Genomic DNA, 27,219 nt, shown 5'->3' on the forward strand with positions numbered 1-27,219 from the left:
TTGGTTTTTATACAGGTGTGTTTGTATTAGCCATAATATCTCCCCATCTGACTCATTCTTATTATATCATCATATTATTTGCCATATGCTCAAATACTCAGTCCTATAATGTATTGATTAATAAGTCTACTTCTACTTCTTGTTATCTACTTACTAGCAACTGTTTTACCAATATTTACTATAATTCTTCTAGCAGTTATTCTTCTCATTCTATCACCATCGCTGAGTATAAGTACTATAACTATTTGAACCTTAGACTAGATGTACTAAATGCGTACCTACTTGCTGCTTCATTAAATGTACCTACAACACCATTCCCGTAAGTACTACAACCGTCATTTTTATTATTTACATTATGTTTTCCTAAGAACTTTCACTTTAATACATTAAAATAGTTTGCATCTATGTGTGTAGGTGCAAACATTTAGTTGTTAACTTAATTCCTTTTTGTCAGTTCTTTAGTCAATGTATTTTATAACTAGAAAGCTACCATTTTGTTGTAATAGTATGTATTCAGGGCATGTACATCCATGTAATATAAAACATCACGAGTAAAACAAACTTGATATTGTAAACTTTATTCCCCTGTAGGCACTTTTAACCACATCAGTACATTTCCACTTCCTAGTATACCTGTAGCAACATGCAAATACAAAGACGATTCATTAGCTTGAATGAGAATTCAGAAAACTGTTATTTAATGAACCTATAACAGGTTACGTAATTACCTAATGTTACGTATCTAATTTCAAATATAAGTACAAAAGTTTTGTGCTAATAATAACATATAGTAATATAGAAATCGGAACAAATATGTTATTAAAATTGACCAAATCACTATGTTGATATGAATACAAGCGGATATACCTACAAACAAATGAGATGTTTGTTGCTAACCGTAACCAGTTAGCAACCCAAAACTCTGTGGTTGATCTAGAAATAATCCTCAAATTATATCTATGCCACACATTTCTATACCACATTTATTATATTATATAAGCATACCAGTGGACATCATTAAGATATCTAATAGAAAACATTTACAAGGACAACAAAGTAATTAGCTAGAGAGTTAAATGATGAAACCAATACCATGTGAAACAGGCGCAAGGTAACTCCATGAGTCCTCTTCTATTCACTTTGATCATAGATGAAATTATAAATAAAGTTAAAATCAAAAAGGGATATAGAATGGAATCAAATTATTTGCTATGCGGATGATGCAATAATCATAGCAGAAAATGAAAATGACCTTTATATTAAATAATGCACCAAATGCACAAAATAATTTCTTCCTCGTGGATTTTTACAAAATAATTGAGCAGATTAATCCCGATGATCCTAACCTATCGCAAATACGATTAGAAACAACGGAAATGAAAGTGTTTCGTAGAATATCAAATGAAACATCAATAGAAAGTCACCAATGATAACTCATCATCATCTACAGCTATTTCATCCATCGTCGGATGCAAGCAGCCCTTAGGTGTGTCCATTTATTTCTGTTCGTTGTTTTTTGCATCCATTCGTGAACAGCCAGTCGCTTGATGTTATCAGTCCATCTGGTTTGAGGTCTGCTTCTCTTCTCTTACTTGTTCTTGGTATATCGTCACTCCTTTAGTTTCCATTCTAAAGTTTGAAACATATTTTCTATCTAGACTATTCTAGAGCTAAAGTAAATAGCTTGAGTGAGAAAGAATCTCCTTGTCTAATCTATCTCCATAGTTTCATCTTTTCTGTTTTTTCTTCTGTTTTTATTTGCAATGTTGCATTGTCATATATTATAATAAATGATTTTTTGTATATTGAACATCAACTCTATTGTTGCTTAAGGCATTAAGGATTGCCAAAACTTCTATGGAGTCAAATACCTTCTCAAATAGAGAGAATACTGAAATATTATAATATATTATACATACCCAAGATCTTCTTCTTCTTTTTGTGTAGACATGACTCTGTCTGTTTTTTCAATGTTCCTCCAGTAAGTTGTAATTTCGTCGTTTTCGTGGTCTTCCCACTGATCACCGTCTCTCGTCGTCCTTACTACTATATTTGTTGTCATTCGACTTATGTGGTCGTTCCGTTCTACTCTTCTGTTTTTTACTCGGTTATTAATGTTGTCCACCTTGCATCTCCGTCGTATATCTGCACTTCTAGCTCTATCGCATAGTGTCTTACCATCGATTTTTTGAAGGATTTTCATCTCTGCCATTTCTGCATTATTGTTTGTCTTCTCTGTATCAGGTCGTGTTTCTGCCGCGTATATCATTATTGGTCTGATGACTGTTTTGTAAATTCTGCCTTTCATTTTTTTTCTGGTATTTTTATTTTTCCATATTGTTTCATTCAGGCAACCTGCGGCGCTGTTTGCTTTATTCACTTGATTTTCCACTTCTGTTTCGAGCTTTGCAATGTTCTATTATCTGACCCTCCAGCTCTTTGCATTTGGTCATTTTTGGGGAAATTAGCAATCGAAATCCAAAGAATAAACAGGATCGCCAAGAACAAAGTATGGACGAACAGAATAAAAGTAAAAGTGGACGATGAATAATTAACTTACCCAATTGAAGCCGGCAATGGCATAAGACAGGGGGATTCCTTGAGTCCTTTATTGTTCAACCTGATCATGGACGAAATAATAAAAAAAGTAAGAACTAAAAAAGGATACCAAATGGGAGAAAAACAACTTAAAATAATCTGCTATGCGGACGATGCAATACTAATCTCTCAAATTGAAGATGATTTACAACGTATGCTGCACCAATTCAACATAATCGCCAGAAAATTTAACATGTTAATTTCCTCACAAAAGACAAAATGCATGGTTATAAGAGCAGATCCAATAAGATGTAAATTGGAGTTGGAAGGTCAGATAATAGAACAAGTGATGGAGTTTAAATACCTAGGCATCACACTATCTAGCTATGGAAGGCTCGAAACAGAAGTGGAAGATCAAGTGAATAGAGCAAACAGAGCCGCAGGTTGCCTGAATGACACAATATGGAGAAATAGAAATATCGGAAAAGAAATGAAAGGCAGAATTTACAAAACAGTAATCAGACCATTAATGATATACGCGGCAGAAACACGACCCGACACAGAGAGGACCAGAAGATTGTTCGAAACAGCGGAGATGAAAACCCTTCGAAAAATCGATGGTAAGACTCTATGGGACAGAGCTAGAAGTACAACGGAGATGCAAGGTGTATAACATTAATAACTGGGCAAGAAACAGAAGAATAGAATGGAATGACCACAAAAGTCGAAGAGACGGTTCCCCAATAGGAAGACGATCAGTGGGAAGACCACGAAAACGATGGAACGACAACTTACTAGAGGCACATTAAAAAACAGACAGAGTCATGTCTATACAAAAAGAAGAAGAAGTCCAAGAACAAAAACTGAATGGAGTCAGCACATATCAATATCTGAAGTTGAGCTATAACCCAAAGCATGAACAAGCATTTATGCTTATAGATAATAAAATAGTACTAAGAAAAGATACTTTGTCATGTGGCATGTGGCATGTGGCCCGTCTGCCACATGGGCGATGGACAAAGAGGTTGCTCGAGTGCGTCATTTGAAATTTTGTTTGGGGGGGGGGGGCAAGCATTATAGGTATATACAATACAATATATGATGTAATGATGAAAACTGATGTATTTTTTATAAATTTCAGTCATTTTCAGGGTCTGGGGGGCAAATGACGCCCCTGACCCTATGAAATGACGCCCCTGCGGACGATAGATATAAAAATAATGACCACTGATTGGATTCTAAGCGCCCAGAGAAGACAGTGGTGGGAAATAGGGGAGGCCTATATCCTGCAGTGGATGCAAAGGGTTGATTGATGATGATGATGATGAAGATATTTTGTAATGATTATCATTATCGAAATATATAATTCATCAACATAACATATTACGTTGGACAAAATATAATTGGAACTTATCATAATTTACATATCAACAACATCAATCTTTATCTCATCAGTAAACGTGATGTATTTAAACTGTTAACCGTTTTAAGGCGCTGGCAACATTGTCATAGGTGCGTTTACCTGTGCCGACATTTTCAGAACTGCTAATACAGCTCGGTGTGGGGATATACGGCATACCTTAACCGTCATTCCGGAGACCGTCCGGACGGTGGTTTGCTTTTTGAATTTGTAGTGGTAGGCCGCGTCGTGCCTCGTTCGTGTTCAACGCGATTTTTCGGTTCCGTTCGACCGTTTTTCTATCGCGATAATTTCCCTGACGCTTTTCCGCGATTCGTTAATCGAAATTTGAGGTTACTGTCTTGTTTTATCGCTAATCGAACTCCCTCAAAAAACAAAAGCAGATCTCTGTACGATTATATCCTGCGATAAAGCTCAGTTTTAGTGATTTTTGGTGAGATTACACAGTTTTTCGTGGTTTTCAAGGCGAACCAGTGTTTTTTGTGTAAAACATCGATACTCCATCCAGACAAATCGGAAATTGCTTTGTGAATGCAACTGCATTCTTGTGAGGCATTTAGTGGACCAGTGGAAGAGAGATAAACTCGGCAGGGTGGATTTATAGTGATAGTTCAGCTGACTCACAAGTCTCTTAAGCATCTGTCCGGCGGACCGCATCTGCTCTTAGTGAAGGGTGTTATTTTGTTGATGAACGGATGACGTTTTACTGACTGGTGATTAATTTTGGTGCTTGGTTTCATTGAAGTTTTACAGTGAAATCAAAAAATGGGTAATCACCCATCTAATCACGTGCCTTTGGAAAGGAATATCAGTAAATTTGGAGATGTCAATGCGGTAGGTTCTAATATTTTTCATTATGTTAACCCCTAAAATCTATAGATCAATGAAGTTTCTTTTTTTATTGTTATAGTAATAATACTATTACAAAAAACATCAAATTTAATATCAGAAACGTCAGATAGGATTACGACAACCTTGATGACATTAAGAAAAACGTGTTTTTTAGATTTGATATGTGAATTTAAAGACCTATCATTAATAAGGTGCCTGATAAACACCAATACAACATCGAGAGATAATTTTTTAACAATTTATATTGATTTTAATCTTTTAAATCAAATTGATTATAAATCTTATCTAAGATCAACAAAATTTTTATATTCTACAGATGGATGGCATTGTTTCTTTATTATTTCCCCAGTCTGTCTATGAAAAAATCATAGATTTCACGTAGCTCACATCAGCTTTTAATGTTAATAAACAATGGAAATATGTTTTTAAGAAAATAATGCTACCTTGGTTCCTATTGACATATCCCACAATTTTGATTAAATTTTTTTAATACATCTTAAAATTGAAGCCTCAAAAGAACCGATTGTCATTTGATAAATACCTCTATGATTCTTTGTTTGGAACAAGTCCAGTTGTTGAAGAAATAGCTCTCCCGATAAACAAATTGAATAATACAAACTATTTGGTCCATCTAGCTGAGATTTATCACGCTTCAATGACCCATTAATTGCCATAATTTCCAGTACACACAACCCAACTTATATGGAATCATCTGATATTCGATATTATTTATTATTTTAAGCGAATTAAAGCTTAATTAAATTTACTTTCATTGCGCCTTTCCGGAGCCTAATAGACCAGGACGCATCTGTAAAAATATTAGTACATTTGGACGTTGAGAGGTGACTCAATTTTTTTTGCAGAAATTGCTTGAAAATGACTCAAATAATAATATTTGAGTTATCCTCCCTCTCAAAAACGTCCGGAACATTGTTTAAATAATTAAAATGTCAAAAAATTAAGAAAAATTCGATTTTTTTCTTTGTTTTTTTATTATAACTTTAAAAGTATTCATTTCCGAGATAAGTTGTACTGACATAAAAGTTGCGTAATCAAATTTCCTACAATATAGAATTGGTTAAAGATTTAAAAAATAGTCACCCTTGTTGCAAAATAGCAATAGTTGCGAAAAAACCATACAAAAACAAGTATTCGCATTTTACGTTTTTCAACCATTTATGCTACACTTAGGACCTTCATTTTTCACCCAGAAAAACTTTATGATACAGTAAAACAATACTGTAAATTTCATTAAGATCGGTTCAATAGATTTTGCAAAATAAATTTTGCAATCCGGCTTTCGCAAAATAAATTCATTTTTTCAAAATGTTACAGGACTGAAAATAAAGCAGAGAGCAAGTTGAAATTTTTTTGCGTATAGAAGTGTACTGTAACTTTTATTTGCAATTTGCAAAATTAAAATCGATTAACTACCACGGCGTCTGGAATTTTTTTAAATAAACATTAATTATTGGTGCTACGCGCAAGACAGCGGATAGTTTGCCCTGATTGGGAATTCCAATGACCTTTGATAATGATTGATACATTTTAATATTTATTACATTTCGATATAAATAAATAAATTTGTTTATTGCAAAATACATACTCTGTCTTTTGAAATACCTAACACTTTTTTAGCAAAAACTTTCTTTGTTCATATATTTTAACTTAGAGAATAAAAGTTTATTATTTTTAAACATATGCAATTGTTTAAACAATATTTCACAAACAATAATAAAATTAGTTTGATTTCTGTGGAATTAAAATACAACAAAATATAGAGTAAGAAAATAACATATTATTAGATAAAGATTGGAAGAAATTTTGGTGGAAATCAACTTGTGTGAATCGAACACCGCTGTCCTGCGCGTAGAACCAAAAATTATTGTTTATTTAAAAAATTTCCTGACGCCGTGGTAATTAATCGATTTTAATTTTGCAAATTGCAAATGTACACTTCTATAAGCAAAAAAAATCAACTTGCTATATGCTTTATTTTCAGTCGTGCAACATTAACAAAAATGAATTTTTTTTTGCGAAAGCCGGATTTCAAAATTTATTAAACCGATCTTAAAGAAATTTACAGTGTTGTTTTACTATATCATAAAGTTTTTCTGGTTAAAATATGAAGGTACTAGTGTAGCGTAAATGGTTGAAAAACGTAAAATGCGAATACTTGTTTTTGTATGGTTTTTCTCGCAATTATTGCTATTTTGCAACAAGGGTGACGTATTTTTTAAATTTGTAAGGGTCATTCCATTTCAAATCACTCAATTTTGGAGCAAAAAAAATTTTGGACCTCCGATTTGTCTGAAAATTGGTATATAGCTTCTGCGGGACGTAAAAATAAGATATTTAAGGTCAAAAATCTTCTTCTTCTGTTTTTCTTAAAATGTTATTTTATGCGATTTTACAGTGATTTGGTGTTTATTTATACAAATTTGCATTTTCTATCGTAAAGTATCAATGAAAAACATAATATTTTGATAGAAGGGACTCAAAAATGTCATTATATGGCATTATAACAAGTTAAGTACTTTGATTCAAAACAAGCTTTTGATCAAATTTTATAGTGTAGAAAACGTTAAAATACCGTTTTTTACATTTTTCTCCATTCCCAAAATACATCATAATCGATTTGGCTGAAAATTTGCCCACAGATAGACAAAACATAGGACTTTAAGTAGTGAGAAGGATTTGAATTATATTACAATACCAAAAAAGTTACATGCAATATTATAGTCAAAAATATAGGCATCTACTGTAAGTACAATTAACTCGAAAATATCGACCTCACGACAAAAATTGTTAAAAAGAAATTGTAATAATTGTAAATACGATTTGTTTGGAACAATTTCAGTTCCTACCATTTTTGTCGAAAAGTTAAAAATGGCGGAGATATTGAGCAAAACAGGTTCTCCTTTAAAATCAAGATGTCGGCTAACGTAACGGAGAAATTCATTCGTGATTTTAAATTTAGGCTACTATTGACTCCCCTACAGATCAGAAAAATAAAATTTTGGGCAGCTCGGCATTCAAGGTCAAATGCTATCCCGACTGGACTAATATATACTTTTGAGTCTGATATTACTGCATGTAACTTTTTTGGTATTGTAATATAATTCAAATCCTTCTAACCACTTAAAGTCCTATCTTTTGGCTATCTGTGGGCAAATTTTCAGCCAAATCGATGATGATGTATTTTGGTAATGGAGGTAAATGTAAAAAAACGGTATTTTAACGTTCTTTACACTATAAAATTTGATCAAAAACTTGTTTTCATTCAAAATAACTTGTTATAATGACATTTTTGAGTCCTCTCTATTAAAATATTATGTTTTTCATTGATACTTTACGACAGAAAATGCAAATTTGTTGAAATAAACACCAAATCACTGTAAAATCGCATAAAATAACATTTTGAGAAAAAAAAAGAAGAAGATTTTTTGACCTTAAATATCTTATTTTTACGTCCCGCAGAAGCTATATACAAATTTTCAGACAAATCGGAGATCCAAAATTTTTTGCCTGAGTGATTTGACATGGAATGTACCTTAACCAATTCTGTATTGTAGGAAATTTAATTACGCAACTTTTATGTCAGTACAATTTTTCCTTCATATTTTGACATTTTGATTATTTAAACAATGTTCCGGACCATTTTGAGTGGGAGGATAACTCAAATATTATTATTTGAGTTATTTTCAAGCAATTTCTGAAAAAAAATTTGAGTCACCTCTCAACGTCCATCTCAAAACAGATGCGCCCTGGACTATAACTACAGGTTATAGATATAGAACCAAATCAACATACCTGCGAGCTATTAAAGTTGGTTGGATGAAAAGTAAAGGATTGGCGTGCAAACGGGTATTTTGACCGTTCATATTACCCGTATGCACGCCAATGATGAATATAAAATTCTTAATTGTATGTAAAAAAATGCGCACCAATGTCTTAAAACCCACCAAATTTGATTTGCATATCTGAACTGGTTTTAAAGCAATAAATAAATCGTCCATTTATAAAAAAAAATGCACATCACGTATCTTGAAAACCAAGCGTTTGCGGACATATGATTATAAAGCAAACTTTCATTATTTTCTCATGTAAAATTACCACTTAAAGTTTGTCGCACTTATTTAGAAATACCCTGTACTGATGACGAACATGACCAGTTGTTAAATTACGAACTTTTTTATTATCCAATATAAGCGAATGAATCTAAAAACAGAATGTTAAGAAAACCTGAGGCTATAGTTGGGATTAAGTTTCAGTATTTTACAAATGCTAGAATAGTCCACAGGGTGATGCGAACTTTGAGAAAAAAAACACAGTTTGATTCGTACACTCGGTATGCAATGACAGTTTACCTGTCTACAACAATATTATTACATCGATATTGTTAATGAATGGCTATAGCATGGTAAAAAAATCACTTAAATCGGACGACAGGTTTAGGAAATTCGAGATATCAAAAATGACTAAATTTTTAAGTTGATCGATTTTTTGCACCTGAGTGTAGTTTACGCTTTTTTCGGAAAAACAAAAATGCATTTTGACGTTATGTACACTCAACCTACGGGTCTATAAGAATAGTACCTTCTATAAAGGTAAAATATTGCAAAACCTCTAAATTTTAAAGAACCGCTTGGATTGACATGAAATTTGGCATACACATAGCTAACAAGTCAAAGAAAAAAAGTGATATTGTGCCGATGTGTGCTTGTGCTTTTGCCCTAGGGGTGAGGTTCACCCCCTTTTGGGCGTGAAAAATATATGTTCGAAATAAGTCCGGAAATGGATAAAATGACTAATTCTAAGCAACTTTTGTTCTATAAAGTTTTTTCACTAAGTTAATACTTTTCGAGTTATTTGCGAGTGAATATGTTAATTTTTTTACAAAATAACCACGTTTTCAGACGGTTTTTTGCAAATAATTCAAAAAGTAAGTATTTAGTCGAAAAAAAAAATTCTTATCAAAAATATAGCACGTAAAAAAGTGAAAAACATCTTGTATATATTAGGTCACTATATCTAGTAGAAGCAGGAGTTATAGCTAATGAAAAATAGGTTCATATTCGTCAAATTCCAAATCGAATATTTTAACGTGCCATAACCAAAAAACGAAGCACTTTTTTGGGGAAAACTCATTTTAACTTTTTTAAAGTGTTTAAAAAATGCTTATTTTTGTTTTTTAAAACATTTTTTTAGCATCAAAAGTAAACAAGTTACGCTCAAAATAAAGTTGGTCCCTTTTTTTTGGTAAGAAATCGGGAAAATCACCCTCTAATTAGCATTACAAATGAACTTAATTGTTACCACTTCACAAGTTTTTTTACTCGCGTATGTATTGATCATATGATCTGTAAGTTTCATCGGTTCAAGGTGCTTATTTTTGAAAGAGCTGTAGTTAAAAGGGCTTGAACGACTCACTTACCACGAGTGTATACGAATCTTAACCAATTTTTGTCTCACAGAAAAACAGAAGAAAACAAAATATTCAGACAAGTAAAGCTGACTGTTTTTATTGTTTAAGATTTTTGGTATCTCTAACGATTTTTAAGTTATTTTGAAAAAAGCATCTTTTTCAAAATTAAAATATTTAAAAGTTTTACTTTAGAACCAAATTTTTTCAAAAATAAGCACTTTGAATCAATGAAAATTACATATTCTTAAATATAACATAAGTAAAGTAACCTAACTTGTGAAGCGGTAACGATTAATTTCATTTAAGTTGCTAATTGGGGGCTAATCTTCCTGATTTTTTTTGCCAAAACAAAAGGGACCAACTTTATTTTGAGCGTAACTTGCTTACATTTGATGCTTGAAATTTATTTTGTAAAAACAGAAATGAAGCTTTTTTTAAACATTTTAAAAAAGTTGAAATGTTTTTCCCCAAGAATGCTTTATTATTTGGATATTTCACATTGAATTATTCTATTTGGAATTTTTCGAATATGAACCTATTTTTCATTAGCTATAACTCTGCTTTTGCTAGGTATAGAGATCTAATATATACACCGTTTTTTTCACTTTTTTATAGGCTATAGTTTTGCTAGAATATTTAGAACTTAGAATATTTTTTTCGACAAAATGCTTACGTTTTGAGTTATTTGCGAAAAACCGTCTAAAAACGTGGTTATTTTGTCCAAAAATGAACATATTCACTTGCAAATAACTCGAAATACATGTATTGATTTGGTGAAAAAACTCTATAGAACAAAAGTTGCTTAAAATTAGTCTGTTTATCCATTTCGGGACTTATCTTGGACATATACTCGTATTTTTTCACCCCTGAGATAGGGTGAAACTCACCCCCAGGGCAAAAGCACACATCGGCACCATATCACTTTTGTTCTTTGACATTTTAGCTATGCGTACGCCAAATTTCATGTCAATCCAAGCTGTTCTTTAAAATTTACAGCAAAAACCGTGAAAGAATGTACTAAAAGTAGACATGTTGTGTAATGACCTTAACTATGCATGTACATTTCTTAAAATCTTTTAAATTAATAATTGCATTTCATCCAAAAAAATAAAAACGAATAAATTACGTTTTTGGTGGTGGGGGAAGGTGGAATGGGTACCTAGAGGGTTAAAATTGCCCTGTCTTATTTTTTAATAACATGAACATAAAAAAATTAAAAATTGAATTCTGGGAGTGAGGGCATTTTGCCTATATCTTAATGGGGGTACCCTTTTCAAAAAACTGTCTTTTAATAAATATGAGATTTAATACTTACTGGCCAAACAAAATATTATCAGGGCACTTAACAAATACATAATTTGACCTGTTTTCATTTATGACAAATCTTTAAATGAAACAAGGTGGAACTAATGAAAGCATTTAGACAACCCAAACCCACCTGTACATACAAGATAACTGAAATATTTGTGATCAGCAGGGTGGGTGCCGACCTAAAATGTTGGTCATTTCTTAGAAAAAGTATTTTTAATATTTTTTGCTATCTATAGCAGACCTCCTATTTAACCACCCCCATTACCTTTAGAAGTCTATTTTTAAGATCTTTTTTTCATAGCCATAAAATACAGACTGTTATAAACCTATTGACCATGGGCGCCCATATAAAAATTTTTAGGGGGGGGCAGACGTGAAGATGTTGCTCAATTTTGTATACTTTAGATGACAATATATACCTAGTTTAAAGCACCCGAAAGGCTAGGGGGGGCCACGCCCCCCCCCTGCCTATGGCTATGGGCGCCCATGCTATTGACTTATTGTGGTTTGAAGTTTTATAAAATGATGCGTGAGTACTATTTGTAAAAACCGTGTACTTAGTCCTACAAGACGACTATGTTTGTAATTAGATAAAATCCTGTTTATCTCACAGTTTTCGAAAAATGCTAGTAAAAAAAATAAATTTTTAATTATGATAACAAAATTATGTCCACAATTTACAACTTAAACATAAACTGATCATAAAGTTGATATGGCGATTTCCGGTATAACCGGAGGTGGTACCTACTGAGCTCTAATATACCTGCAGAAGTACAAATCTTCAGATTTCATTTAGGACGAGCGGTTTTTAGATATGCCAACGTAATACTAATAGATATACAAAGTATATTTTTCAATCAACGGTATATTTATCGATCAACAGTACCTAATAATCTATTTTGATGAAACTTCTCATAATTTTGTGGATAAAATAATATTTATTAGATATATTATGTGATGTACTTAAAACTTTTTCAATTACAGTTGAGTCCGCGAATCTTTACGCGTGCGTCATCATTTAAAGCATACGAAATAAGTCGATGATAAGTTGGAAATTGAAATTTACTAAACGCAACAGCAAGTGACAGTAAGTGATTTGCTGTTGCGTTTAGTAAATTTCAATTTCCGACTTATTTCGTATAGGTCTGGATCCCGCGTATGAAAAAAAAGTTGATTAATAGCAAGCTGAAAATTTGTTAATAGCTTAAGGGTGTCTAGTTGGATAAACTTTGATATATTAGAACACTGGAACAGGGGCAGTTTTAATTGTGGAACAGGTTAAAAATTTGGAACGGTCAGACCACGAAAATGGCACATGTATTTTGTCCGACAGAACAGACTTAAACTCTCCGAACAGAGATTAAACTCTCATGCAAAAATCAGACTGCTATTATCACCAGTTCCTGTCATTTGACATATTCTAGATGTTCCACTCATTAAAACGCCCATTTGGTGATAAATAGCAGTCTGATTTTTGCATGAGAGTTTAATCTCTGTTCGGAGAGTGTAAGTCTGTTCTGTCGGACAAAATACATGTGCCCTTTTCGTGGTCTGACCGTTCCAAATTTTTAACCTGTTCCACAATTAAAACTTCCCCTGTTCCAGTGTTCCCATATATCAAAGTTTGTTCGACTAGACACCCTTAAGCTATTAACAAATTTTCAGCTTGCTATTAATCAACTTTTTTTTCATACGCGGGATCCAGACCTAGTATGCTGACGCACGGGTAAAGATTCGCGGACTCAACTGTATCTTAAATGGATCACCCTATTATGTTCTAATGTTATAAAAATTTTATAACTGTATATAATTTTAACTGTACTTTAATTTTCATTAACAGCTTTCTATACCTAAATCTAACAGTTATTGAGCTATTTACTTAGCTTTTAATGTGTTTATTACATGTATTTATTATGGTTTTGATTACTATTGTATAGCGTGCCATGGAAATTTAAGTTGAAAGTTTTCAGTTCGCCTAAACAGATAAACAGACAAACAGGTTTATATTTTTGAGAAGTATCAACTAAAATTTCCATGTCACGCTATACAATAACAACGAAAATTTATAATACAAACATTGCATCTCTACGTTTATAAAGCTAAATATCTCAATAGCTGTGAAATTATCTGTAGGAAGTAGTTAACCAGACTTAAAGACCAGTTAAAGTTTTTTCTAATAATATAATATAGCCATGAAATGTTTTATCAAAATAAGGACGATAATAAAAAGAATATTCCCAAACAAAACGTTTGCAATATGCTTGTTTAAAAAGATACAGGCTGTCAAATTGGACACTGTTTTAAAAGAACATTGGTCATCTCGCTTAAAACACTCGGTGTAAGATAGCATAACCTATATTGAGATAATTATGAAGAGCTGTTCTATCGAAGTGCATAATCCACAGGGCATTTCCGTATACAGTAGACTCCCGTAAGTTCTGCCTCGGTTAGTTCGGTCTCGCTTAGTCCGGCCGGCTCTCTGCCTGTAGCGGCCACCAATTTTTCTGCAAGATTTTTAAAAATCATCGGTGACCTAAACTTGAACCCAGATCAAATATACAACGTCGACGAACCTGGGTTAAATTTTAAACTTCTGCCCAGAAAAACCTTTGCATCCCGAAAGAAACATCTGCTGCGGAGTTTAAAGTCAGTAAAGAGATGATAACGGTCGCCTTGTGTTCAAATGCTTCGAGCATCCACAATCACCACTATTTGTCATTGTCATCGCAGTTTTCGGCGATACACTTAACGGCCCCTTGACCTATCGGCTGTGGAAGACTGGGAACAGCAGTTTAACTTCTTTATCATCGTCACACTGAATATCTTCCTGGTGGGTAAGCGCGTTGTCAGGAAGTAGAAGTTAGATAGATAGATATTTATTTATTTATCATAATAGATAATACACAAAACAAAAACATTGCACTCCACACCTGTACAAATTACATAAGAATTGTCAAGGCAAGGAGCGCTGTATAATTATCATAAAGTATTACAAAAATTAAAAACATGAGACTAAACAAATAAAGAAATAAGCATTGTCAAATTAAATTAATCAGAAACATTCAATATATAAATAAAAAAATAAAAAATAAAATAAAAATAAAAAATAAAAACACTGGAAGTACAACAAACATTGCCAATTGGTTTCTAGGTCTTAGTTTTAATATAATGGATTAATAATCTCTTAAAGATAACGAGCGATCCAAAATTATTGGGATCAAAGCTAGCCGTGCAAAAAATTACGTATGTCCTCTTTTAATCTGAATATATATCATTGGTTTATCAATTAATTTTGATTAACATTATAAAACATAAAAAATCAGTCAAAACCTTTAACACAGAACTTTAATCAAAAATAAAAAGAATTAACAAAATTATAAGTAACAATAATAATAATAAAATTAAACAACTAACATCTCTACATAACCTAACTTTTCTTGAAGTTGACGTACACTGCAAAGTTGACGTAAACTGGTAAATATATCTGAATTAAGAATAGACATGCACTGTATAGCTATCTCTGTCGTTCAGAGCCACCTATGGTGACAATAATTTTGGATCACACGTTAGTTGCATTATGGCTATTTTTAATGTGATAAGGTATATTATTGAACTGTACAATTCCTTTATGAAACAAGCTTTTCATTGAACTGGACTTGTTGGTTGTTCTAACATAAAAATTTATTGAATTTGCAGCTCTAGTGCTATGCTCATGAACGTTTGCTATCGGGACCAACTGACTGTTCAAATACTCAGGCAATAAATGGTTTACCATCTTAAATAAGAATGTCATAGATTGGACATACATAAAATGTTCAACTTTTAACCAATTTAAAGTTTTCAGCATATCTTGAATTCGAGTATATCGATTGCATCTCAATATTACTCGCATAGCCTTATTTTGGAGAATTTGAAGCGTCATAATTAGAAAACATCCTGTATAAATCAATGAACAACAATATAAAAAGTGAGGTAATATTAACGAATTATAAATTGTTAATTTAGTTTGAAATGTCAAAAATGGTGATACTCTTCGAAAAATTCCTATTTTTTCCCTATCTTTCTGCAAATGTAATCAACATGTTTACTAAAAGTTAGTTCCCTATCCAATATGAATCCCAAATACTTTATTTCCTGAACCATTTCAATTTTTTCATTATTTAATTTAATGTGAACATCCAAACTTAAGAATTTCCCGAACAGAGTATTATTACCAATAAACATGTATTTGGATTTTAACTCATTGACTTTCAATTTGTTTAACTTAAATCTTTCAGTTAATAAATGCAATTCACGATTCATCGTGTCCACTACATCAACAAAATCTTCCCCATAAAAATATATTAATGTGTCATCAGCAGAAAGATGAATTTTACATTTGCTTAATACGTTTCCCAAATCATTAATGTATAATATGAAAAGTAGAGGTCCAAGTACACTGCCATGCGGCACACCAATATCATTTAACTGTGGATTTGACATTTCACTATTTAATTTAGTCCTTTGGTACCTATTTGACAGATAATTTTCCAGCCAATTAAAAACTGTCCCGTTAAAACCATATTTCGTTAATTTCAAAAGAAGTATATGACTATCTATTGTTTCAAATGCTCTTTTGAGATCTATAAAAACTGCGCATATACCGACCCCTGTCGTATCTAAAATACTTTTCATATCTGAGACAACTAACTGTAATGCGGTCTCACATGAATGAGAATTTCTAAATCCAGACTGGTAATTATACAGGATATTATTTGAAGTAATAAATTTAATCAGCTGATTGTACACCACAATTTCTAAAACTTTTTCACAAAATGGGAGTATATTTATTGGACGTAATTGATCAAGTTTATTAGTATTAGGAACTTTTGGAACAGGAACTATAGTCGATATTTTAAATTGCTTGGGCACCAGGCCCTTCTCTAAACTCATATTAATTAAATTTAATAAAGGACAACCTAACACATGAAATAGATTTTTGATAATATCAAGAACTACTTCATCCGTACTATTTTTTTTATATTGAAATTTGATTATATCATATAGTTGGTTTAGTGATATGCTCTCAAAAGTTTCAAAATTTACATCAGATGAAACAACTGTCTGCAAATTTAAATTAATATCACTATTTTGGTCAAAACTTACAATAATATCTTTAATACTATCAACATAATATTGATTTAATATGTTTGCCAAATTTACACTATATGTTACACCTTCATGTTCAAGACTTTGAAATTGTGATATAGTTTTATTAGTTCCTACTAACTGTTTGAGATGTTTCCACATTTGTTTAGAATTACCCCTATTCCTATCAATATTTGACTCATAAAATCTAATTTTAACTTGTTTTAAAATTCTAACACAGTTATTTCTTTCAATTTTATAGTTATTCCAATCTACGCAATCGTTTGTAAACAAAAATCTTTTATAAGCAAGATTTTTATGCTTAACTGCCAATTTACAAGTGTTGTCAAACCATTTATTACCAAAGTTCTTAACTTCCACAGTTTTAATTGGTGACACTCTATTCAAAACATCTAGGATATTATTGATGAAAGTATCAGTACGAAGAATATGCCCAATCTTTTTCAATCAACATGTTTACCATATTATCATAATATATTATTTTAGAACGAATTTGTTTTGTTTCAATGACTTCACTTTTAGTTACTTTATTATTGAGCAGCACATGGACAATACAGTGATCAGATATCAGGTATAAGTGTTTTGATGGGCAGTTTTAATTCTGTCAAATATTTTTTTACTTTGGGAACAAATTCGTAAACGACCTATTCCCTGAACAAATATGTGTTCATCCACGCTGATTTCTGCGACCGATAATACACTGGGAGAGAATCCACGTTTATGTTGTTAAAGTCTTGGAAAAAACTTTGGCCATATATAGAAGATAAGATTGAGCAAGCAAACACAACAGCAGATGAGCCAAACAACATTCTTGTTAACGAACCTGATGACAATGCAGCTCTATTGCACGACCTTCAGCAACTACCGAACTGTTTTTCCATTGTTGAAGAAGATGTTTTGGAGTGGATCAAGTTTGAAACGGAGCTACATAACGAGGTTTTGAACGACGACGAAATCGCCGAGTGTGCCATTCGCCAGGAAAATGAGAAAGATAACGACGTAGATGCTGCTTAAATAGAAGAGGAAGATAAAGAAAATAAAATAAACCACGTTGAAGATAAAGCAGCTTTGCAACTGGCAGCTACCTATATCGAATAGCAAAAAGAATCAACTGCCATCGATATAATGTTTATTAAAAAGTGGCGGGAATTTGCACAAAACTACCGCGCTAGAGTGACATCTTACGGGTGTGGGACTCTACGATTTTATTATTACAAAACTCTTAATTTTCAGATAAAAGGCATTATATTTAATTTCGATTCAGAGATCATTACCATCTTTCTATGGGCCATTTCGAACTCTTTTGTTCTCATCGGGAAAGCAACTGTAATGATGCTCTGAAGAGCTAATGAAGAGCATCATTACAGTTGCTTTCCTGATGAGAACAAAAGAGTTCGAAATGGCCCATAGAAAGATGGTAATGATCTCTGAATCGAAATTAAATATAATGCCTTTTATCTACCTACGGTTTTACTCACGTATCGAGTACTAGGAAGCAGATTTGTTGATCTCTACCTCGGTGAATTGATATGTTGTGGAGTGCAACTATGTAGACTCCCCATGTCTATACATTCACCACCCTTTATTCCTTGCAATTTTTAGAAGGATGGGAATAGGTATAAGAGAGAATCTGTTTCCGAATTAAAAAATCCAAAGATTTTATTATTTTTAAACATTTATTTGTTTGAAAATGGAGTCTTTTGGGTTTCGACATTTTCTTAATTTTCAATTTAAAGTACTTATATTTAATTAATAAAGATTTTCGATCTCTTTTCCTACAAATTTACAGTCGCGTTTCGTTAGTCCGACAACGTAAATATGTTACTGACGCGTGACGCGGAAACGCGTCCAACCTGCACTCTGAAATTTTTCATAAAGTGGTAGGCTCGCTCAAGTGAAGCAGTTCAGGCCATTTTTAAGACTTTTGTAATCATCTTCCAAAAAGGACGATCTACTGTGGACAATAATCATTTGTCCACTCGTTCGGCATTGGTTCCGTATATTAGAAGATTATCGTTATTTCTTTGAGTTTTCGATATTCTCATAAATTTTGTACTCATGACGTTCATTGTTAGACCATATTTTTTCCATACTCCGTTATTCATGGTCAACAATATCTGAATATCTTTAATATTTTCGGCTAAGATAGCAGTGTCATCCGCATATTTAATGTTGTTGATGGGAACTCCATTTACTTTTATTCCAGCTGTTTCACCCTCCAGAGCTTTTTTCAGGATCTCTTCCGAGTAGGCATTAAAAAGAATTGGCGACAATACACATCCCTTTCTCACCCCATGTCTAAGAGCCTCTTACCACGCAAGTGGTAGGAAGCTTTAAATATTTAGATGAATTGGGCATATGTAAAAATCCCTACTTCTAAATTTTCAGATATTATGTCACCCTGTATATTATGCACATCCAGTAGTTAATTAGCTAGTAAATGCACTGTTGCCGGGCTTGAAAGTAATATCAAAAGAAGTAGGTCATCTTTTTCCCACTGCATATCTAAATGCAGTAACCTTGCATTATATGATATTCACTATTCATAAGCATTTTCTTTAAATAAATTACCGAGGAAGGTTTCAAGTAATTATGCAAAATTCATTTAACACACTTAAAAACTCCAATTGTGTTTTGGAAGGCTATAAGATGCCTTTACAACAAGCTTCTATTATATTGAATTAAGACGTCATAAAATGTCACTGTGTAATTTAAACTTAAATATCAATAGTCCTGTCGCCAGGGGGGGTACAACGGCCTCGTTAATTCAGATGGACTTACCCAAGTTTTTTTTATGTATTTTGACCCGTAGAACACGAATTTTTTGCAAATCAAATAACAGCGATTTTTGGCAAAACAAAACAATATTTTCTATTTTTTGGGTCATTTTAAGCAAAAAATATTTCTACAAGTTTTTTAGTAGGATGCACAGTTTTCGAGATAAACGCGGTTGAACTTTCAAAAAATCGAAAAACTGCAATTTTTAAACCCGAATAACTTTTGATTAAAAAATAAAATAGCAATTCTGCTTAGCGCCTTTGAAAGTTCAAGTCAAATTATGTCGGTTTTGATTATTTGCATTGCTAAAAATTTATTGTGTTATTGTTAAACAAAGCTACAAACAACTAGTGCGTGAGTGATGTTTCTATGATTTCTCATTTAAAATCGAACGAGTAGGTAGAATAGGTACTAGTGCAATCAAGACTATTTCTACGTTACATGCGTTAAAACGCATGTAAAAGCACGGGAAACCCTACGTGTTTATAGCTTTGTTAAACAATAAAAAAATAAATTTTTACCAATGCAAATAATCAAAACCGATATAATTTGACTTAAACTTTCAAATGCGGTAAGCAGACTTGCTATTTTATTTTTTAATCAAAAGTTATTCGGGTTCAAAAATTGCAATTTTTCGATTTTTTTAAAGTTCAACCGCGTTTATCTCGAAAACTGTGCATCCTACGAAAAAACTTGTAGAAATATTTTTTACTTAAAATGGCCCAAAAAATACAAAATATTGTTTTGTTTTGCCAAAAATTGCTGTTATTTGATTCCTCAAGTTCTTGGTCTATAACAATCTTATCGACATCCGGATCAACTGTTACCCAAAAAATTCGTGTTCTACGGGTCAAAATACATAAAAAAAACTTGAGTAAGTCCATCTGAATTAACGAGGCCGTTGTACCCCCCCTGGCGACAGGACTACAAATAAAAAAGTAAAAATATGACTTCTAATCATTTTTCTACTGATAAAATCACAATAAAGATGCACTAGAAAGAAAGAAAGAAACCAAGACACGTTGAATGTTGTAAAGGATCGTTTAAACACAGCGATAAATCAAACAACTTATCAAGGTCAATCGAGTTGTTGCAACTTATCATTGTGTGTAAAGGGTCGTTTAAACACAGCGATAAATCAAACAACTTATCAAGGTCAATCGAGTTGTTGCAACTTATCATTGTGTGTAAACGGTGCATCGCACAACTTATCAAAGTTGGAGTTGGGTTGAAGGTGGTATCGCATTGAATCGCAGCGTCTAAACAGTGTTTCAACTTGTCATCACAACTAGTTGCTGTGACTTATCGTTGTGTTTAAACGACGCTTAAACGGTGCATCGCACAACTTATCAAAGTTGGAGTTGGGTTGAAGGTGGTATCGCATTGAATCGCAGCGTCTAAACAGCGTTTCAACTTGTCATCACAACTAGTTGCTGTGACTTATCGTTGTGTTTAAACGACGCTTAAGGAGCACTCCCGAATCATGATTTACAATGTATAAACTTTGTAGGTACATCATGATTTGGATTTACCTTAGCCTTAGACCATAAAAACTATGGTCTAAGGCAGCGGTTCTCAACCTTTTTTACTCAGCGACGCACTAACGTACTCCTTACAGATTCGCGACACCCTTATATGTACAAATTTTTGCTAGTGGTAGGACAGTACAGATGAATATATTAAAAAGATATATATTAAAAACAGTTAGAGAGGAAACAATTACGGATTGGCACTTTATTGATTGGTATAACGTGGTATATACCTAATAGGTATATATTCTATACGTTAATAGAATTATGGAAGTTGGACAAATGCCAGACGAATGGAGAAGCAGTATATTAGTACCTGTCTACAAAAACAAGGGATGCATACAACAATGCACAAACTACAGGGCTATAAAACTACTTAGCCACTCCATGAAAATATGGGAGAGAGTAATTGATAGACGGATACGTGAAGAAACCGAAATATCGGATAATCAATTTGGTTTTATGCAGGGCAGATCAACAACAGATGCAATTTTCATTGTAAGGCAACTGATAGAAAAATACAGGAATAAAGAAGCCAACGCTCATATGGTATTCATTGATCTTGAGAAAGCATATGATAGAGTTCCTCGAGAGGTTCTGTGGTGGGCACTCAATAAGAAAGGAGTCCCTGGCGAATATGTAAAGATTGTGAGAGATATGTATGAGGGAGTAACAACTAGTGTTAGGACAGGTGTGGGAGAGACAGGTGTGATAAATTTCAGGTGAAAGTAGGATTGCAGCAAGGCTCGGTGCTTAGTCCTTATTTATTTTCATTAGTTTTGGACCAGATAACAGCGAAACTACAGGGTAGTATTCCATGGTGCCTAATGTATTCTGATGATGTAGTGTTAATAGGAAATAGTGAAAGAAATTTAGAAAAAAACTGGAACAGTGGAGACAAGCTCTGGAGGAAAAAGGTTTAAAACTTAGTAGGACAAAAACGGAGTATTTGGAATGTTCATTTAAAGATGGAGTTACTACAAATAAAATGGTATCTTTGGATGGTGAAATGATTGTGAAAAGCAATAGTTTTAAGTACCTAGGATCAGTATTACAGAGTAATGGAGAAATAGATGGAGATGCATGCTGTATAATTAGGGCTGGATGGATGAAGTGGAAAGAAGCGAGTGGTGTGTTGTGTGACAGAAATATACCAATAAAGCTGAAGGGAAAATTCTATAAAACAACCATAAGACCGGCTATGATGCATGGAACTGAATGTTGGGCAGTGAAAAAGAAAGAGAAACAACGAATGCATGTGGCGGAAATGAGAATGCTTAGATGGATGAGTGGAGTGACAAAGAAGGTTAAAATTAGAAATGAGTATATTAGGGGAAGTCTAGGTGTGGCACCAGTTGATGCTAAAATGAGAGAGCATAGGTTAAGATGGTTTGGTCATGTTCAACGTCGAGACGCTAATCACCCAATACGAAGAATAGCTGAAGTGCAGATTCCTGGAAGGAGTAGGAGAGGAAGACCAAAGAAGACCTGGGGGGAGACGATAAGGCAGGACATGTTGGTAAAGGGGATTAACATTGATATGACCCAAGATAGAATTGTGAGGAGAGATGCAATTAGGGAAACCGACCCCGCATAGGGATAAGGCAAAGAGAATGATGATGATGAACGTGGTATATACCTAATAGGTAAAAAAATTGTTGAATGCATGATTGGTATATTATAACAAGTAAAAAAATATAAATAAAAATATCGTATTCGTAAATCTCGCGACACACCTGATAGGTTCTTCCGGCACACCAGTGTGTCGCGACACAGTGGTTGAGAACCGCTGGTCTAAGGGATTTACAATGTATAATATGTTACGGGTAAAGTTAGATTAACGGATAAACCTAGGATTACCCGGGTAAAGTGCGAAGTATCCGCTAGGTATCGGGAATATCCGAAATACACATAATTTAAATAGTTTGTTCCAATGGGTCTATTGAATAAAAAGAAGTATTAGCTTTTACTTACAAGTATTTAATTGAATGGTGGGCTACAACAATGTTGTAAGCGACAGTATGCAGGAGATGAAAAAAAACACATTGACAAGCCATTTATGAACATACGGATACCAACATTTCGGTACGAAAAACTCAGGGAAGGCAAAATATTTTTAGCCAGATTGAAAGATGCTCACATTGGTCTTTGGATATACAATAATATTGCATTAAAACCTCACTTTCACCCAATATGTCGCTTACAACATTGTTGTAGCCCACCATTCAATTATTGACTTAATACTAATTGAATCAAGTCATTTTTTAATGCTTTATTCAATTACTATTAAGTAAATACTTAAATACGAGGAAGTAAAAGTAAAGACTTCTTTTTATTCAATAGACCCAATGTCTGGCTTTACCCGTAGGCCGGGGTAATAAGACAAAAATATACCCTGTTCGTGACACTTCAGCAGCCAGGGTACTGAAGCGTTTTTTCGACAAGTAATACCTATAGGAACAAATTGTCACTATTTCCTGCGTAGGATCTGGCGGCCATTTTTATTCATAAACAATAAACTGTCAAAAAATGGCATTTTTCCCTTTTTTTTTTTTCAAATCAATGGAAAACAGTGAATCTTATGATTTTTTAGTACAAATATCTTTGAGATTATGGAAAAAGCTTTAAAATGACATATTACAAAGTTTTATATACTCATTTATTGTTAATATAATTGCGAAAAAAGGTCGGAATTGCAAAAAAAAATATTTTCGCAATAACTGTTGTAAAAATTAGTGTACAGGTTTGAAATTTTTGTCAAATGAGGGTTCTTTGGTGCTTAATATGTGATAAAAATTTAAAAGCAATTCATTCAATGGTTTAAATTTTATTCGAATTGTTTATCTCAGAGAGCATTTTTTTTGCAATAACATAAGTCAGAAAAAAATGACGTTAGAACCATTCCACAGGTGTCAAATGGAAGGACATGAGCTATATTTTCAACTTGGTTTAAAGAAGGCGAATAAAAAATGCATTTATTAGTAATAAATAATTATGCAAAAGTATCGTAAATCTTTCCTTATAAACTTTTTAAATAACTTTTTCCAAAAAAATTAACTTTTTTACCCCGTTTTAAGTGCACAACTACCAAGTAATGTTATTTATATCATAATTGATAAAAACTTGTAATAAATATATATAATTTCTTATATAACAAAATAAAAAGTTTATAAGGAAAGATTTACGATACTTTTGCATAATTATTTATTACTAATAAATGCATTTTTTATTCGCTTTTTTTAAACCAAGTTGAAAATATAGCTCATGCTCTTTCATTTGACACCTGTGGAATGGTTCTAACGTCATTTTTTTCTGACATGTTATTGCAAAAAAATGCTCCCTGGGATAAACAATTTAAATAAAATTTAAACAATTGAATGAATCGCTTTGAAATTTTTATCACATATTAAACACCAAAGAACCCTTATATGACAAAAATTTCAAAGCTTTACACTAATTTTTACAATAGATATTGCGAAATTAATTTTTTTTGCAATTCCGACTTTTTTCGCAATTATAAACAATAAATGAGTATATCAAACTTTGTAATACGTCATTTTAAAGCTTTTTCCATAATCTCAAAGATATTTGTACTAAAAGAACCATAAGTTTCACTGTTTTCCATTGATTTAAAAAAAAAGGGAAAAATTGGAGTTACAAATTTTTAGCAGCTTTGCATCTGTATTTATTTTACCAATACCTCGCGGGTAGGTACTTCGCACTTTACCCGGGTAATCCTAGGTTTACCCGTTAACCTAACTTTATCCGTAACATATGCATTGTAATTCATGATTTGGGAGTGCGCCTTGTCAACGTGTCTTGGTTTTGTTTATTTCTAGTGCATCTTTATTGTGATTTTTTTGAACTCTTAATTGGGTTCTTTCACCAAAGTATGTAGCTATTTTGCCCTCTTATAGCTTAGTTGTTTTAACATTCAAAACATTAAAAGTGATATTGAAAAGAACATGACGGCAAAGTTGGGAGGGCGGGCATTGTAAAATTCGTAAAACTGAATATAAACTAAAAATTATAAAGGTAAAATATGTTCGAGTCTTGTTTATCTTTCTCGCACATAAGTATCCTTGACATTTATACTGCGTTCAATTTTGCTTTTCACAACGAACACACAGTCACTACGAACTTCGCAGTGCGAAGTTCTGACTTCTGATTTCCCTTAGTTCTAATTTGTCAATCGAGACATAAAATCTTTTATGACTTTTTTATGCTCTATTATAGTTTGAGCTACTTCGCTTGAAGAAGTCTCCTTGTCTTACATGCTCAATTCTTAGCTAACCGCATTTATATTGATACTAAACATTAATTAGCTTTGATAGAAATGAAGTGTTCGGGAAGAGACATAGATATTTTATAAGGTGAAGTAAGAACTCGTTTATATACTATTTATTATGTTATGTAGGTGTATTAATGTTAGGTGTCTAGATTAAAGTTTTAATGTTCATCATCTTATGTTTTATTGCTATAATTGTCCGCGTTCCTCCGATTTCATTTCTAATTTACCAAGTCGCTGAAAACAATAAATGGAAAAATCGTCTGCTATCTTGTAGAAAGTACTTTATGTCAAACATCCACATACTTCTTCTTTTTCTTTAAGTACCGTGCCCAAATTTTTAGGCGTGGGTAGCTTCCATAACAATTTGCCGATATCGTTCTCGATCTTGTGCGGCATGTAACAATTGATCTGCTGATAAGCCAGTCCATTGACGAAGGTTTCGGAGCCATGAATATTTCTTTCGACCAATTCCTCTTTTTCCGTCGATCTTTCCATTGAGTATTAACTGCAGCATCCTGTATCTGCTACCTCTCATTATATGCCCCAGATATTCAACTTTTCTATTTTTTATCATCTTCATTAAGTCACCTTCGCCTTGACCTACTCTGTTTAAGACTTCTCTGTTTGAAATGCGTTGAACCCAAGATATTCTGAGCATTCTACGAATACGACCACATCTCAAAGGCTTCTAATTTGTTCATCATGTTAACCTTCATGATCCAGGTTTCACATCCATATAGTAATACAGGATACACATAACATTTTAGGAACTTGATTCTTAGTTGTAAGTTCAGCTGAGAGTTGCTCAGAATAGATCTAAGTTTCATAAATGCTCCTCTGGCAATTTCTATACGAGTTTTAATTTCTTCATCCGGATTTAGTGTCTCGTTTATCCAGCATCCTAGGTATTTAAAATGGTTAACTTTTGTTATTGATTCATCAATGACAATTAGTTGCATAGGGCCGACGTCTTGTTTACTAACCACAAGTAACTTTGTCTTTGTTGCATTTATGTTAAGTCCGTTATTGGAGCATTCTCTAGTGACTCGATCTATAAGGAATTGAAGATCTTCGATATTTTCAACCATGATCGCGGTGTCGTCTGCATATCTGATGTTGTTAATAGTTTCTCCCCCGATTCGAACTCCACATTGTACTTCCAAGGCTTCATTAAAAATTATTTCTGAGTATACGTTAAACAAAGTTGGGGATAACACACAACCCTGTCTGACACCTCTTTGAATGCAAATTTTGTCTGTTTCTTTGCCGTCTACCAGAATAGAAGCTTCTTGATTCCAATATAGATGTTGTAAAAGTCTCAGATCTTTATCGTCTATTCCAATCATTTCTAGATATTCAAACAACCTATCATGTTGAACTCTATCAAACGCCTTCTCAAAATCTACAAAGCAGACGTAAATTGGTTTCTGTACTTCCCATGATCGTTGAAAATCCACATACATCCTCTATTAAAGCTTTGCTTGGCAGATAAATAGATACGAATTTTAGCCCTTTTTAGTCTGACAAGTTGTTATTCAAAAACCTTGACTCATTTTTAGTACAAAGTTAAAGTACTAGACAAGATGCTCTGAGCTTATTTGACTCAATTTGTTATCAACCTTTTACAAAGTTTTTGGCATAATCCAGGACATGACTTTTAACACATTCGCTGCCACTTATATTCGGTTATGTTCGTATGGAGCGAATACGAAAATAACCCTATTTAATTCAACAGGTTATCAACGCCAAAAGGCGACAGCGGCACCTGACTCAAGTAGCACAAAACACCTTTTGGCGTCAGTGGCAGTAAATGTGTGAATGTTTTGTTAAAAAAATAACACGACATAATTTCTCTACATAAATTATAATCTAGGATTTAACTTCGCCTTTGGCTTAAACCGGTCGTACTTAGCCAGTTGGCATA

General features: G+C 32.9%; 1 protein-coding gene across 2 annotated transcripts in view; it reads left to right on the top strand.

The window, feature by feature from the left end:
* Nucleotides 1-27,219, top strand: part of LOC126880193 (protein numb) — a 312,580-nt gene that overhangs the window by 76,770 nt on the left and 208,591 nt on the right. Inside the window, exon 1 of one of the 2 annotated variants that reach the window (XM_050643971.1) lies at nt 4,114-4,792. The exons of the other annotated variant lie outside the window; for it this stretch is intronic. Within the exon in view, the coding sequence (XP_050499928.1) occupies nt 4,724-4,792 (69 nt within the window). The 5' untranslated portion in view covers nt 4,114-4,723. Of the gene's footprint in view, nt 1-4,113; nt 4,793-27,219 lie in introns of those variants that run through there. 2 annotated transcript variants of the gene reach the window in all.

This window comes from Diabrotica virgifera, chromosome 2 (genome assembly GCF_917563875.1).
Source record: "Diabrotica virgifera virgifera chromosome 2, PGI_DIABVI_V3a".
Taxonomy (NCBI): Eukaryota; Metazoa; Arthropoda; class Insecta; order Coleoptera; family Chrysomelidae; genus Diabrotica; species Diabrotica virgifera.